Below are 14466 nucleotides of genomic sequence, written 5' to 3' on the forward strand. Positions count from 1 at the left end.
TTGAATTTGACTTAAAAAAATTGGTTTTATATGTTAGCAAAAAATACTCCCATGCGTAGCATGAGGTCAATACCAGTATATGATAAACAGAGAAGATAGCAGGATAAGATGGCAAAGGAGTCTAATACATCAAGAGTTCTCCAGACCGTCATATTTCATGGCCGTTGAAAAGCACATATGTTGTATTTTTTTTAAAAAAATGATTAAAGTGTAATTTACAGTTGATTATTTAGCACTTCAATTTCAGGACTTGTCAGATTATAGGTTGTAACAGATTTTGAGATATTTACGTGAGTGTGCGAGATGGTATTAGTAAAGTTTTCATGAGAGTGAGAACTATGCTCTATCATTATTTCTCAAACATAATATCCTACAATTACTATCGAACTATATAATAGATTGGGATAATGGTATGGTGCTTACTACAAAGTTTGAGTCACGTCATCATTACGATAACCGTGTCACATTTTCTTATCCATCCAAAGACACTGATGTTTTTGTAGGGCTGGACATTTATTCGTTAAATTTGATTAATTCGTTACTCGTTTGATTTGTTTCGAAAAATTCAGATATTTGTAAATTATCGGAACAAGGAGAATTTTCATGTTTTATCATATTGTTAGTACCATTATTCATGTTTGTTATCATTAAAGAAACATTTTCAAAAATATCTTCTTCAATAAAAGATAAAAAAATTCTAATACATACTTTTTATATTTTTGAATTATACTTTTTCAAATTCAAATTTTATTTATAAAAAAAACTTCTGTTGATTTTTTTTTCAATTTTTTTTTTTTGAAATTCGAAAATTATTTTTGAAACTTTTTTCAAAAAAAAATTTAATTAAGTATTTATTTATATATTTAGTAGAATCTTAAGCTCTATATTCCAAAAACCCTATCAGACCCTTCAACTCTAAACCTTAAGTCTAAATTAATTAACCGATTATAAATGTCTTTTTTTCTTCTTTAAAATGTGGAGTTAAAATTGTTAAAATAAAAAAATGGTATATTTGATAATTTTTTCCAAAAAAGATAAAATGAAAACTAGGAAAAAAGAAGGAAAAGTGTATATTAGCCTGAAAATGATGGTTTATCGTCAACCGAGAATCTCTGGGAGAAAACCTCAATCGTGAGTCGTGATGGTGAACGAGATTCCTTTTGCTTACGCTCACTTCGTGATCGAAAAGCCCTAGTTTAGATCCTCCCGATTCAAGCTAAGGTCCGTCTCTTCCCTTCCACTTAGATCTACTTCAGAATCAACTCTCTCGACTGAGTTGAAGAATCATAGAAATTCATGTAGCTTCATGATTGATTGCACCGTTTTTGTTGTGTGATGCGATTACTAAGGTTGTGCAGACCCCAAGGAACTTCAGACGACTGAGGGAGAGAATTAGGGTTTTGGTTTGGGATGACTAGCTTTCGTGTGGGAGGGAAGGTAGTGGATAAGGTTGATTTACGTAGGAAGAAACACTGGGCATGGCGTTTGGATGTTTGGCCCTTTGCGATTCTCTATGCTACTTGGCTGACTACGATAGTCCCCAGCATAGACTTCACTGATGCTGCCATCGCGCTTGGTGGCCTTGTTGCTTCTCACATCTTAGTCTTGCTTTTCACTGCGTGGTCTGTTGATTTCAAGTGCTTTGTCCAGTTTAGCAAGGTAAATATAGTTTCATGAGTCTTCTCGTAACTGTTCTTTAAATTAAAGGTTTATGATGTCCCTGTCTTTAAATTGATTCACAGGTTAACAGTATCGATCAGGCAGATGCATGTAAAGTTACCCCAGCCAAGTTTTCCGGTTCTAAAGAAGTTGTGCCTCTTCATTTTCGTAGCCAAGTGAGTTCATTCAAGACTTTAGACTCTATAGTTAAGCTGCCACTACAGGAGTGAATGGTTTAGCATTTGAAGTGAACTTACAAGCTATGATGATGTCCAGTGTTCTCCCCCCCCCCCCCAACGAATCAACACTAATATGTCTCTTTAAGGAACTTAATCCCTTTACTTTTTGAATCCTCTTTGGCCTGGAAGTGCATGATTATTTCGGTAGCTTACTTCCCATCTTTCCAACAGTCTTGAGTCTGTTCCTGTTTGCAGTTGACAGGTTCCGCATCTTCGGAGGACATGGAAGAAATTTTCTTTGACTTCAGAAAGCAGCGTTTTATATACTCAAAAGATTTAGGAGCCTTTTCCAAGCTTCCCTACCCCACAAAGGAAACATTTGGTCATTATCTAAAATGTACTGGTCATGGTACAGAAGCTAAAGTTGCTACTGCCACTGAGAAGTGGGGAAGGAACGTGTAAGTCGACTTGTTGTTTCTTTATACAAGTTTTTATGGACGAATCTCTTTTCACATGTATTTATAACCATTTCACTCTGAGGCCGATAGTTGATTTTTATTGGCAGTTCTTTTTCTATTGTCTCTTGTATTGTGCTGTCATTTTTTTTAATTAATGTGTCTAACCAACCACTTTATATCCAAAGTGGATATCGGTTTGATACTTTGTTTCTGCTTGTCGCAGATTTGATTATCCGCAACCTACATTCCAGAAGCTGATGAAAGAAAACTGCATGGAACCATTTTTTGTATTTCAGGTATCGTTTACTTTTTTAGTGCATGGATCTTGTAGTTATTTTTTTCTTTCTATTGGCTATTATTGCTCTAAGTACTGTGTTTCTTCCATTTGCAGGTTTTCTGTGTGGGTCTTTGGTTCTTGGATGAGTTCTGGTATTACAGTGTGTTCACACTGTTCATGCTTTTCACGTTCGAGTCAACAATGGCAAAAGCCCGGCTGAAAGCATTAACCGACCTGAGACGTGTTAGGGTTGACAGTCAGACTGTGATGGTCTATCGATGCGGGAAGTACGTAACTGAATAACACCCAAGTTTACCTTAAAGATCGTTTCGGTATTACTGCTGTGTCTGAATAAGTCAAATTTTAGGTGGGCGAAGCTCTTAGGTACAGATCTGCTGCCAGGAGATGTTGTGTCCATTGGGAGACCTTCAACTCAAACGGGAGGAGAGGATAAGACAGTACCAGCGGACATGCTTTTACTGGTGGGAAGTGCTATTGTAAATGAAGCCATTTTGACTGGCGAGTCAACTCCCCAGTGGAAGGTACTTTCTTTCCTTAATTTCATCTTTGTTTGTTGGCTTTTTCAAATTTATACGCGCCGGACTTTGAGATTTGCAGAGTTTTAGAACTGCAACATTGCATTTTAGTAAATTTGGTTCATCGTACTTGTCATTTTGACTATTGCATCAACAGCTTCTCTCACAATATGTGTATAGATTCTAGTATCTTTGTTTGAAACAATGAATCTTCATATTCATTATTAACTAGCGAGAGCTATACTTACTTCACTATAGATATATTACCTATGTTTTACTGAGATTGTATGATGGCTATTATAGGTTCCAATTGCTGGCGAAAGATCGGATAACAAATTATCGATCAAAAAGAGTAAAAATCATGTTTTATTTGGCGGGACCAAGATCTTGCAACATTCGCCTGACAAAGTATTTCCGTCCCAGCAATATTAACCATTTCTTCTTCTGTGCTTTCTCCTAACCTGTTTAATACTAATTAATTTTTGGGGTCAGTCATTCCCTCTGAAAACTCCTGATGGTGGCTGTCTAGCTGTTGTTCTCCGAACCGAATTTGAGACAAGCCAAGGAAAACTAATGAGGACAATTTTGTTTTCTACGGAGAGGGTTAGGGATCTTTCCCTTATTTGCTGTTTCAGTTCAGCAAGTTGTAAATTTTATTTGTTCTGATCTTTTCGGTAACAAAATTAGGTTACTGCAAACAGTTGGGAGAGTGGCCTGTTCATATTATTTTTAGTTGTATTTGCCGTGATAGCAGCTGGTTATGTTCTTGTAAGGGTATGGTCATATTTTTTTCTGGATCTTATTCGAATAAAGTCTATTTATACTAGTGATGAGAAACTCCTTTGCAGGGTCTTGAGGATCCTACACGGAGCAAATATAAGCTCTTGCTAGGCTGTTCACTTATCATCACCTCAGTGATCCCGCCTGAATTACCTATGGAATTATCCATTGCTGTCAATACGTCATTACTTGCTCTTTCACGTCGTGGGATATTCTGCACAGAGCCTTTTAGGATCCCTTTTGCTGGGAAGGTAGTGTCTCTTGTGCCTCACTTGGCTATTTGCTGGTCTTTAGAACCCCTGATGATTAATTGTACTGTTGTCTTTTTGGTCTCACACTTTCCCTTTGCTGACAGGTTGATTTGTGTTGTTTCGATAAGACTGGTACACTCACGTCAGATGACATGGTAAGGTCAAGTGAAGTTTGGGGTTTCTGCTTGCTTGATTTTGTTTATGGTAAACTCATTTTCATTGCTTCTTCATAGGAGTTTCGAGGAGTTGGGGGCTTGACTGATTCTGTAGAAGCAGAGACTGATATGAGCAAGGTTCCTGTACGCACATTGGAGATTTTGGCTTCTTGTCATGCCTTGGTCTTTGTAGACAACAAGCTGGTATGAACATCTGAATTTATTTTCTTGTTGGCCTAGAGAAATTTATCAGTTTTACTGTTGTTCGCCTGGGAGAATTTATTTTATCTATTTTGTTGCATAAATTCGTAACACCAGATTTATATTCTCCAAAAAAACTCTTTTCGTACATGTGCACAATGTTTTTTTAATCCGACAATTTGGCAATGCTGTATACTTCTTACTTTAGGAAATTTGAACTAAATGTTAGTGTACGTATGTGATACATGATACGTTTACTTATGGTCATCTTTCTGAAACTGCTTGTGCTTTGCTTTTGCATCATTAATCATCATTTCGAAAATCTATCATTTTTTACTCTGTTTTTCAATTCTTACAGGTCGGAGATCCTCTTGAGAAAGCTGCACTTAAGGGAATTGACTGGAGTTACAAGTCTGATGAAAAGGCCTTGCCAAGAAAGTAATTATTACATCTTATCCTATTGTTCTGACTCTGTGTATGGTAATTAGCCTTGTGAATACTATGCATATATATTTTCATATTTTGAGAATAAGGACTACAGTAAGGATGTGTACTGCATTGAAAATAGTGGTTTCTTCTCAAAAGTTGATGTGGCGAGGTTCTGTTTGTGGATTATCTGTTCCTGTGGAGCCATATTCAGGCACTTTGACTGGATAAAAAATGATGTCCACCTATGAAGTGGTTGACTAGGGATTATGTAAATTAAAGTTTACTTAGAAAATGTTAGTTGATAGGACTTACGCTAGGGATAATGCTTTGGCTCTGCTGCAATTTTCTTACTCTTTCTGTGTCTTGGCATCTTGCGAACCTATCACTTTCTTTGAAGCTGATGTTATATACACCTTTATTGTTTCGCCCTAAATATCTGATAATCCCTAGTTCTACTTAAACTTGAATAATATTAATGTTTGTAACTTATATATTATCGATATGAAGATCCTTCTGCCCCACAGATAAATAATTTTTTTTTTCACATTGTAATGTTATCTGCCGCAGGGGAAATGGCAACTCGGTGCAGATTATGCAGAGATACCATTTTGCTTCGCATCTTAAGAGAATGTCAGTTATCGTTTGTATTCAGCAGGAATATTTTATGTTTGTGAAGGTCTGTTTAATTCATTATTCTCGTAGACTAAATTTTTATCAGTAAATCCAGATCTAAATATTGGATGCTTATTTTTAATTTCTTTGACAGGGTGCACCAGAGACCATCCAAGATAGGCTTGTGGATGTGCCTGCTTCATATATTGAAACATATAAGAGATACACACGCCAAGGATCTCGAGTTCTAGCTCTTGCATTTAAACGACTTCCTGATATGACGGTAGTTACCCTTGCTCTCCCTCATGATCCTGTTGGCTTCTTGAAAAAACTTGATGCATGTTATTTTACCTAGCAAATTGTGACGGTTAGACGCATTACAGACGTAGACAATAATATCCTCTCACTGCTCCTCTATTGATAATCGTTAATGTACAACCTAAATTCATGCCAGAAGTCTGGCTTCCTTAGGTCTGTAGTGGAATAGTTGTTATATGTGCTTATGCATTTGTCATGCTAATTGAATTATTCTTTTCATGGTTAACAATATAGACAGCCAATATCGTTTTGTTCTGGATCATGCTAGCTCCGCGCACATGCTTTCAAGTTTTACCTTACGTGTGTTATAATGATAACCAGGCTAGTGAAGCTAGAGAGATGGACAGAGATGCTGTCGAGAGTGACCTTACTTTTGCTGGATTTGCGGTAATGACACAATGGTTTAGGCAGCTTTACTTTCTTCATATATTTGAATTGTAATTAATGGTCTGGTATCAACGTTGGTTCATAATGACTTTATCATGCATCACAGGTCTTCAACTGCCCCATTAGATCAGATTCAGCCGCCGTTCTCCTGGAGTTGAAAAATTCATCTCATGATTTGGTAATTTAGAAAATATAATTGAGTATAGAGTATATACTTCCGGTTCTTTGATTTCCGTTTGTCAGTCGCCATCTCTTTTTTTTCAGGGTGTTCATTCTTTCTTTAGTAATTAGATACAGGGGATGTCTTATCCTGTTTTCATGATTTCAGGTGATGATTACTGGTGATCAAGCATTGACAGCTTGTCATGTTGCAAGCCAAGTGCATATTGTATCAAATCCAGTTTTAATACTTGGTCAATCAAGGCCTGGTGAAAAATACAAGTGGGTGTCACCTGATGAGAAGGAGATCATACCCTACAGGTGCAGTCAAATTTAATAACAGTTTCTGTAGAAGCTTATTCGCATTCTCATCTTGTACAATCTTACGTAGTCGCATGAAACCGGCAGTATATGTTTTTTTTTTTTTTGTTAAGTGGCAGTATATGTTGTGACAGTAGTCCCACTGTTACTTTTTTTGTGTAGTTTGTCTGCTATGATGATTGCTGAAGTAAAAACATCTGATAGTTAGATGATTTCTCTCAGTGTCATTCTTCTGCATCTGACTGAGATGCTACCTTGTTTTTGTGTGCAGTGACAAAGAGATCGAAACCCTTGCAGAGACCCATGATTTATGCAGTGGAGGTGACAGCATTGAAATGCTACAGGCTACATCTGCTATTTTACTAGTCATTCCGTTTGTCAAGGTAAATACACCTTATAATCTCTGTCACTCGGTTTATTATTTCTTATTAGCTATATACATAATAGAGTCTGACCCCCAAACCATTTCTCTCTTCAGGTTTTTGCGAGAGTGGCTCCACAGCAGAAGGAGCTAATCCTAACCACCTTTAAAGATGTAGGAAGGGGAACTCTAATGTGTGGGGACGGGACTAATGATGTCGGAGCATTGAAGCAGGTAACGCGCCGTATAAGTATTTGATTCAGATGCCAAGCAAATGCTTTATTTTATTTCTTTTGATTCGGTTTTTGTTTGTTCACATTTCCAGGCGCATGTTGGAGTAGCCTTGCTGAATGCTGTACCTCCCTCCTCAACTGGATCGGAATCGTCTAAAGATGATTCAAAGTCAAAGAAGCCCAAACCACCATCAGAACCAACAACCAGCAAAACCGTAATCCAGAACGGGGAAGGGTCATCAAAGGGAAAGATGACACCCGAAAACCGCCGCTTAACTGCTGCAGAACTGCAGAGACAAAAGTTAAAGAAGATGATGGATGAACTAAACAGTGACGAAGGTGACGGCAGGTCAGCTCCCTTAGTCAAACTTGGAGATGCATCCATGGCGTCTCCCTTCACAGCTAAACATGCATCGGTCGCCCCAGTGACGGACATAATCCGACAAGGTCGTAGCACACTTGTGACGACTCTTCAGATGTTCAAAATTCTCGGTCTGAACTGTCTCGCCACAGCTTATGTCCTAAGCGTTATGTACTTGGACGGTGTGAAGCTCGGGGATGTCCAGGCTACAATCAGCGGCGTATTAACAGCTGCGTTTTTCCTCTTTATCTCTCACGCTCGACCGCTTCAAACCCTCTCTGCAGAGCGACCACACCCAAGTGTCTTCTCCCTGTACCTCTTCCTCTCTCTCCTCGGACAGTTTGCGGTTCACATAACCTTCTTGATCTACTCCGTGAAAGAAGCTGAGAAACACATGCCAGAGGAATGCATCGAACCAGACGCGACATTCCATCCTAATTTGGTGAACACAGTGTCGTACATGGTGAGCATGATGCTTCAGGTTGCAACATTTGCTGTGAACTACATGGGACATCCTTTTAACCAGAGTATCAGAGAAAACAAACCCTTCTTCTACGCGCTCATCGCTGGAGCTGGGTTCTTCACGGTGATCGCGTCTGACCTGTTCAGGGACCTGAACGATTCGCTAAAGCTGGTTCCGTTACCAGAAGGTATGAGGGATAAGCTTCTCGTGTGGGCTTTGCTGATGTTCGTCATCTGCTACTCGTGGGAACGGTTCCTCAGGTGGGCTTTCCCTGGTAAGATTCGTTCGTGGAAGCATAAACAAAGAAGTGTCGCTGCAAATCTGGAGAAGAAGAAGAAGAAGGTATAATATTAAGAAGAAGAGACGAAACAGGTTAGGTTGAAGGTAATCAATCATCGAATCCATACATTTATAAAATGTGGGGAGCTTCAAAGACATGAGAATAGGTCTATAGACATTTTGTTCACTGTTATATAGTTTAAGGTGTTCTTCTCAGCTCTTGAGTTATTTTTTGTTACTACGCTCTAAGAACTGAACACAAGGGTTTTAAGCATTAGTCTCCACAATTGTTGTCGTTGCTTCTTTGTTCCACTTTATTTTTAACCAAAACACAATCTTAGCAAGTAGGTAACACACTGTGTGAAGGTCCACGGTGGATCCAAGAGATTCGACCACGCGTTTATACACCATTAGTTCTCATACTTTAATGGTAAAACAAGTTTTTTTTTTTAACAAATAACGGCAAAAAAAATTGAAAAGGGGGAAGAGACGATTTTAGGGATTTTTGGCGGCTTTAGGGCTGGCTCTCTCCTCGACGCTGCAACAACTTTCACGGCCTTTTTCATTTCCTCTGCTCCTAGTCTGGTCTGGTCAGGTCCCATCTTGTCTTCTTCGTCTCCACATCGATCCTAAGGTGTCGCTCTGATCCCAAATTCTCTAGATTTTAGCTTTTCGTATCATCGAATTTCAGATCGCGATTTCTTCCACGGCGTTGATGAGATAAGGTTTATAATTTTTTAGCTCTCCATGGTAATCAATTTATTTAGATCGCGATTTACTCTAGGGTTTTAACTCGCGTTTCATTTGTTCACAGGCTATGTGAGAATGTCTCCTCGTCCGATTAGGCTGAAACGTTCCACTATGGACCCCTCGTTCGTTTCTTCAGTCACCTCCTCTGGTAAAGCCGCCTTGGTCAAAGTCAAGTTGGAGCATGACAAGCACGTGTCTTCAGAAGATGACAGCTCATCCTCGGGGAAAGCCTTGGTTGCAGTTAAGTTAGAGAAGGAAGAAGAAGAATCTGGTCTTCTCGTGACTACCACCACGAGGAGAACCCCGAAACGAAAAAGACTCGCCGATTTAGTTGAGAGATTCGAGAAACAGAGAACTAGCCAGCGAGGTTTGACCACTCGATGGAATACCGAAAGGTACCTAGCCCTTTAGTATCATTCATGCTTACTTTACTTACTTACCCCCTTTGTATGAAAGTCGAGAGCTTTTGTCTTTTGTTTATTTAAAGGATTGATTTTTCGGAGCAAGTGATTGTGGATGTGTTGAAGGAGAAAGGCGCTTCTTTTGATGCCCCTGTTTCACGCGCCGAGTTAAGAGCCTCCGCTCGAGGGAAGATTGGTGATACTGGCCTCTTGGACCATTTGCTGAAGCACATTGATGGGAATGTGACTCCCGGAGGTGCTGATCGGTTTAGGAGGTGTCACGATACCCAAGGGACGATGCAGTATTGGTTAGAGAGTGCTGATTTGCTCAAAATCAAACGTGAGTCTGGTGTTCCTGATCCTAATTGGGTCCCCCCTCCTTGGTGGAAGCTTCAGGTTCAGGGTGCCAACGGCGTGATTAAAATTGAGTCTGGGGTCGATGATGATGAACCGTCTGCGTCTACTTCAGAGCTTAAGGAGGAGATGGATAGGATGAAGAGGTAATGATGTGGTTGCGATATTTATATAAGTTTCTGTTTTTTGGAGTTGAGATGTGATTGATAATATGCAGTGAGATCAAAGAGCTCGTGACTGAGTTGGCTCTGATTAAACGTGAATGTGGGATTCCTGATCCGGATTTGATTCCCTTAGCTCAGTGGAAGATTCAGAGTTCATCACATTCGCATGATTCATCTGCTGTCTCCTCAAAGCTTAGGGAAGAACTTGATCAAATCAAGAGGTAAATATTCTTGCAATATTCTAAGCTTTTCTGTTTTTTTTTTTGTTTTGAAGTGTAATCTCATTTTCTTTGCGATATGCAGTGATATCAAAAAACTTGTATCCAAGCCAAAGTTACCAGATCATGCTGAAGCAAATGAGGTGACTTTTGTTTGTTTGTACAAGGAATCTGTGAAGATGAGTATATAATTAGAGACTCAGAACTGTTTGCATTTCTCTCCAGAAACTATTCAAGGAGATTATGAGTTGGAAGGTAAAGACTGATAAGCAAATTGCTGAGATCTCAAAGTCGTTGACATCGACACAGGTATTAAGCCAAAAACAAGTATAATATATCTGTTTGAAGCTTCTTATCTGGGATGTTCTAACCGAGTAAAGCTTTTGCTGCAGGGCATGGTTAAGGAACTAGTTTCGTGGAAAGATAAAGTAGAACAGAAGCTGGTGGGAATTTCGAACAATGTGCAGGCAAACGGGACCAATTCCTTCAATCCAGCTCCTCAAAGCTGGGAGCATATACTGCATAATGCGAACTTGGATGACTTTACAGTGAATGGTTTCGAACCATGGGATGTTGATGCTGACCTTATCGATGTTCTGCCAGAGGCTGTCAGGCCTGATAAATACTCGCTTCCACCAAATGCTCGCAAAAGCTCTTTCCAAGACCATATGTGGTTTGAGGAACAGTCAGTGCTCAATTCCGAGATGCAAAGGACAGAGAGGTTAGAGTTGTTGCTTGGTTTCTAGGTTCCAAGAGTAGGCTTTATGGTTTATTATTGTTGTCTTAAGTAGTTTTTTTTTTGTGCTTCCATATGTAGCTGCATGACCAGAGGTGATTCCAGAAGCTCCAATCAGGACAAAGCTGAGATGCCTCCAGGTCCAAGAGCAGATATTGACGACACAAATATTGTTTCTCAGGTACGGTAGTAATCAAGCATGTTATAGAAGCATTCGTGAGTTGAATTGGATGATCAATTTTGGATAATCTTCGAGCCACTGGACCCTTGTCGTTGCCCTTTAGTAGATGTCACTTTCCCCACCCTTCCATCTTCTCACAGCCTTTTCACATGATGTTTTTTACAGGAAACATTGAAAGAGTTGGTGAATTGGAAAGCTAAAGCGGAGCAGCAGCTAATGGAAATGTCAGACGCTGTCCGTGCTCTACAGGGGTAGAGTCAGAAACACACACTAGGCAGATGAATGGTGGATTTACTTACATAAATTCCCTTGGAGACTTGTACAGGGTTTCTGCTTTAAAAACAACAAAAGGAAAACAAAGAGAGTAGAGATCAAAGTAGGCATCTGGAAAGTTTATTTAGGAAGAGGTAGAAGTGAGATCCTCTACATGAAAAGTGATATTTGAAGGTAGAGAGGCTTTTAAAGTTTGCTGTATATTCTCTCTGACTAACGACTCTTTATTCAACAACCAAGTTTTTGAGTAATCCTTTTTTCCTTTCTGATTATTGTTTGCTAATTATCAAAATATATACTATGAAGATAACACATAGCTATTGATTATTGTTTGCTAATTATTAAAATATATACATAGCTATTTTCAAAAAGATAATACACAGCTTAGTATCAGTTGGAATCCAATAAAAAATGAATGAAGCGTAGAGAGTATATGAATCACAAACCCACCTTTAATAAATAATAGTGGGCTTATTTTTTTGGGCTTCAAGCCCACTTCAAACCGTCGCAATTAGATTAAATACGTCGTTTGTGTTGTGAACGAGAGAATAGGGTCCGAGCAGGGCCGGCTCGAACCTTTGGGCTTGGGGCAAAATTAAAAAAAAGTGACCCTTAACCCACGAAACTGAAATTTTGAAATTGTAACTACGGGGTAAAATAAAATAGTTTTCCTTTGAAAAGGTACTCACAACCCTAAAAATAAAACAGTCTTCCTCTTTTTATAGCTTCTTTTTTCTTGAGAATGAAATCGTTTGTTTCTACAAAAACCTTCAAAATATAACATATTTAGTCGGCTATACTTCAAAGTCAAGTTAATTTCTAAAAGTTAAATAAAAATAAAAGTACGCCTGGATTTAAGAATCAAAAAATGAATTAATGAAAGTGAAAGTGAAAGTGAAATGGATACCTGAAACAAGAAAACAAAAAAATCCTCAGACGTTTTAGAAACGAAAAAAATATTTTGCTCTACCAAAAAGAAATCAGTGATCTCTAAAAAAGAAAAACAGGATAGTAAAAAAATATCAAAGATCACTTACATAAACTAATCAGCAATGCAAGAATCCTCGAAGAATCAAGGATTTTGAGATTTTTAAAATTGTATTGTCACTAAAAACGTCTTGATGAAATATATTCATGCCTAAAAAGCTCACAATAGGTAACTACTTTTAATGTTGATTATAATATTTTAATATTAATTATAATTTGGTAAAAATTTAATCAAATTAACATAAATAAGATTTTTTTCCACAAAGTTAGATTTATAAATTTTGTATTTATTAATTTCGTTTTTCTAAAACATTATATGTATAGTTTACAAAAAATAGAATTGCACTACTACATTAAAATGGGCCATGGACTGGTGCACTGCTGGCCCCTGGTCATCAGCCGGCCCTGGGTCCGAGACAGTTGTTATAGGGTATGTTGCTCAAAAAGGAATGTTTCGGACCGACACATGCTATAATGTTCTGAACGCCAGCCCTGAGATTTTAGGAATCATAGACCGTTTAGTAAAGATTTCAGTAGTTCGGGGGGGGGGGGGCTGATTTTTTTCAAAACAAATTTGGGGCTTATGTATATATAATTTTTTTCAAAAATTTTGGGGAAGAGGGGGGCCGAAGCGAATGTTTCATTCTGTCTTTATGGAGTTAAAGTTGTAAAGCTTACTCCATTGTGGTTCTGTGCAGTAGGTTGGTCTCTCATCGTAGATAGGAGCAAAAAAATGGAGGGTTTTGTGGACCACTATCTAGTTATAGGGTGGGTTACCCTTTTGAGAGGAAGCTCTGAGACTTGATGGAGATTGCAAAAGCTTTGGACTTGCATCCGGATAACTCATAAGCGTCCAGATGATCCCCATGCTCATGGAAAGTCAGAGGCTCGAGGCATCTTACGAGGTTCTCAAAGACGAGAAAGCTGTTTGATGACCTTCTTTAGAATCCAGCGTGAGAAACAAGAGGAGAGTGCAAGTAAGTTCCAAGAAGCGTAAGATGATGTCAGAGCTGGAGGAAAGGGAGTGTTCTGCCTTTGCTCCTAGTCATGCAGCTAGACTTTATGATGAAGAGTGGAAGTAGATAGGATACGTGCAAAACACGCCAAGAAGAAGAGAGGCTTTGAAGCTGGAGCTGGTGTGGAGTTCGATAAAGAGAGTGTTGACGGTTTCTTGGGTAGCAATTGGTGAATGGTATACAGAGGGAAGGAAGTGTTTTCAGAGTTTGGTGAGGTTGAAGTTGCAGTCACTAGAAGTACTCATGACCGGTTATGAGCCAAGCCGGAAGAAACATGCGCTTCAAACCCCCAAAATTTTTGAAAAAAATTATATATAAATAAATTCCTAAATTTGTAAAAAAAAATTCACGCTTCCAAACTATAGAATTCCTTCTTAATCCGCTTATAACCCCAAAATCTCAAAGGTGGACCCTGGGAGTACTATGAAGAAATTCTCTGCTCTTATTGTAATTGCTACAAAAGATGACCTGTGATGATTATTATTATTATTATTAAACTTGGTTTCTTTCTTAACCGTATGCTCTTTTTCTTATAGGTAGCAGCGACGAGAACATTTTGTGGTGATCTATACAATCCATTGCTAGTTGTACCTCTCCAGAGAGCCCCCAAACACTTTTTGTGAACTGTATTAGTCTAGTAGGTGTGCTGGTTTTATCAAGCTTATGAAGATGCGGTCATGGAAGGAGTGTTGAAACTAATTTAATTGGTTTTCTCATTATTTACTCTCTAATCTTAAGTAGGTGTGTATTAACTAGGAATGATAATGGAGTAAGTAAGCCATATGATCAAAGAATTAAAACTTTTTTAAGACCAAAGTGGTTGTCACTATTATCCATATCACAGCCTCGTTCGTTGTCTTCATATATTGTTTTAATTTTGTAATGATTTTAATGTTTAGCAAGTTGTTGTGTAGTATCTTAAATTCTACAAACTCTATCCTGAGTAAAGCCCTACAAATGTCTTCCA

The 14466-nt window shown here is 38.5% G+C and overlaps 2 protein-coding genes across 4 annotated transcripts; both read left to right on the forward strand.

The window, feature by feature from the left end:
* Positions 1–1082: 1082 nt before the first annotated feature.
* On the forward strand, positions 1083–8718 carry LOC106362680 (probable manganese-transporting ATPase PDR2). Of its 2 annotated transcripts, none has more exons than XM_048769762.1 (22): positions 1083–1221; positions 1359–1659; positions 1743–1835; positions 2094–2296; positions 2520–2592; positions 2688–2860; positions 2941–3115; positions 3413–3517; positions 3602–3712; positions 3797–3883; positions 3958–4140; positions 4245–4295; positions 4374–4499; positions 4855–4934; positions 5493–5601; positions 5692–5820; positions 6177–6242; positions 6349–6420; positions 6571–6722; positions 6994–7105; positions 7201–7317; positions 7409–8718. In XM_048769762.1, exons 2-22 carry the CDS (start codon positions 1411–1413, stop codon positions 8486–8488), a joined length of 3546 nt encoding a protein of 1181 aa, XP_048625719.1. In that variant the 5' UTR covers positions 1083–1221; positions 1359–1410; the 3' UTR covers positions 8489–8718. The 2 variants fall into 2 exon arrangements, with proteins under 2 accessions (XP_048625719.1, XP_048625720.1); XM_048769763.1 differs by having other exon boundaries at positions 1097–1221; positions 1350–1659.
* Positions 8719–8869: 151 nt separating this feature from the next.
* Positions 8870–11747, forward strand: LOC106428470 (protein AMEIOTIC 1 homolog). Of its 2 annotated transcripts, none has more exons than XM_013869230.3 (9): positions 8870–9053; positions 9234–9564; positions 9657–10070; positions 10142–10309; positions 10392–10449; positions 10532–10615; positions 10699–11027; positions 11124–11223; positions 11389–11747. In XM_013869230.3, exons 2-9 carry the CDS (start codon positions 9245–9247, stop codon positions 11476–11478), a joined length of 1563 nt encoding a protein of 520 aa, XP_013724684.2. In that variant the 5' UTR covers positions 8870–9053; positions 9234–9244; the 3' UTR covers positions 11479–11747. The 2 variants fall into 2 exon arrangements, with proteins under 2 accessions (XP_013724684.2, XP_048625721.1); XM_048769764.1 differs by having other exon boundaries at positions 8903–9144.
* The last annotated feature ends 2719 nt before the right edge of the window (positions 11748–14466 follow it).

The sequence above is a fragment of the Brassica napus genome, chromosome C9, assembly GCF_020379485.1.
Source record: "Brassica napus cultivar Da-Ae chromosome C9, Da-Ae, whole genome shotgun sequence".
NCBI lineage: Eukaryota > Viridiplantae > Streptophyta > Magnoliopsida > Brassicales > Brassicaceae > Brassica > Brassica napus.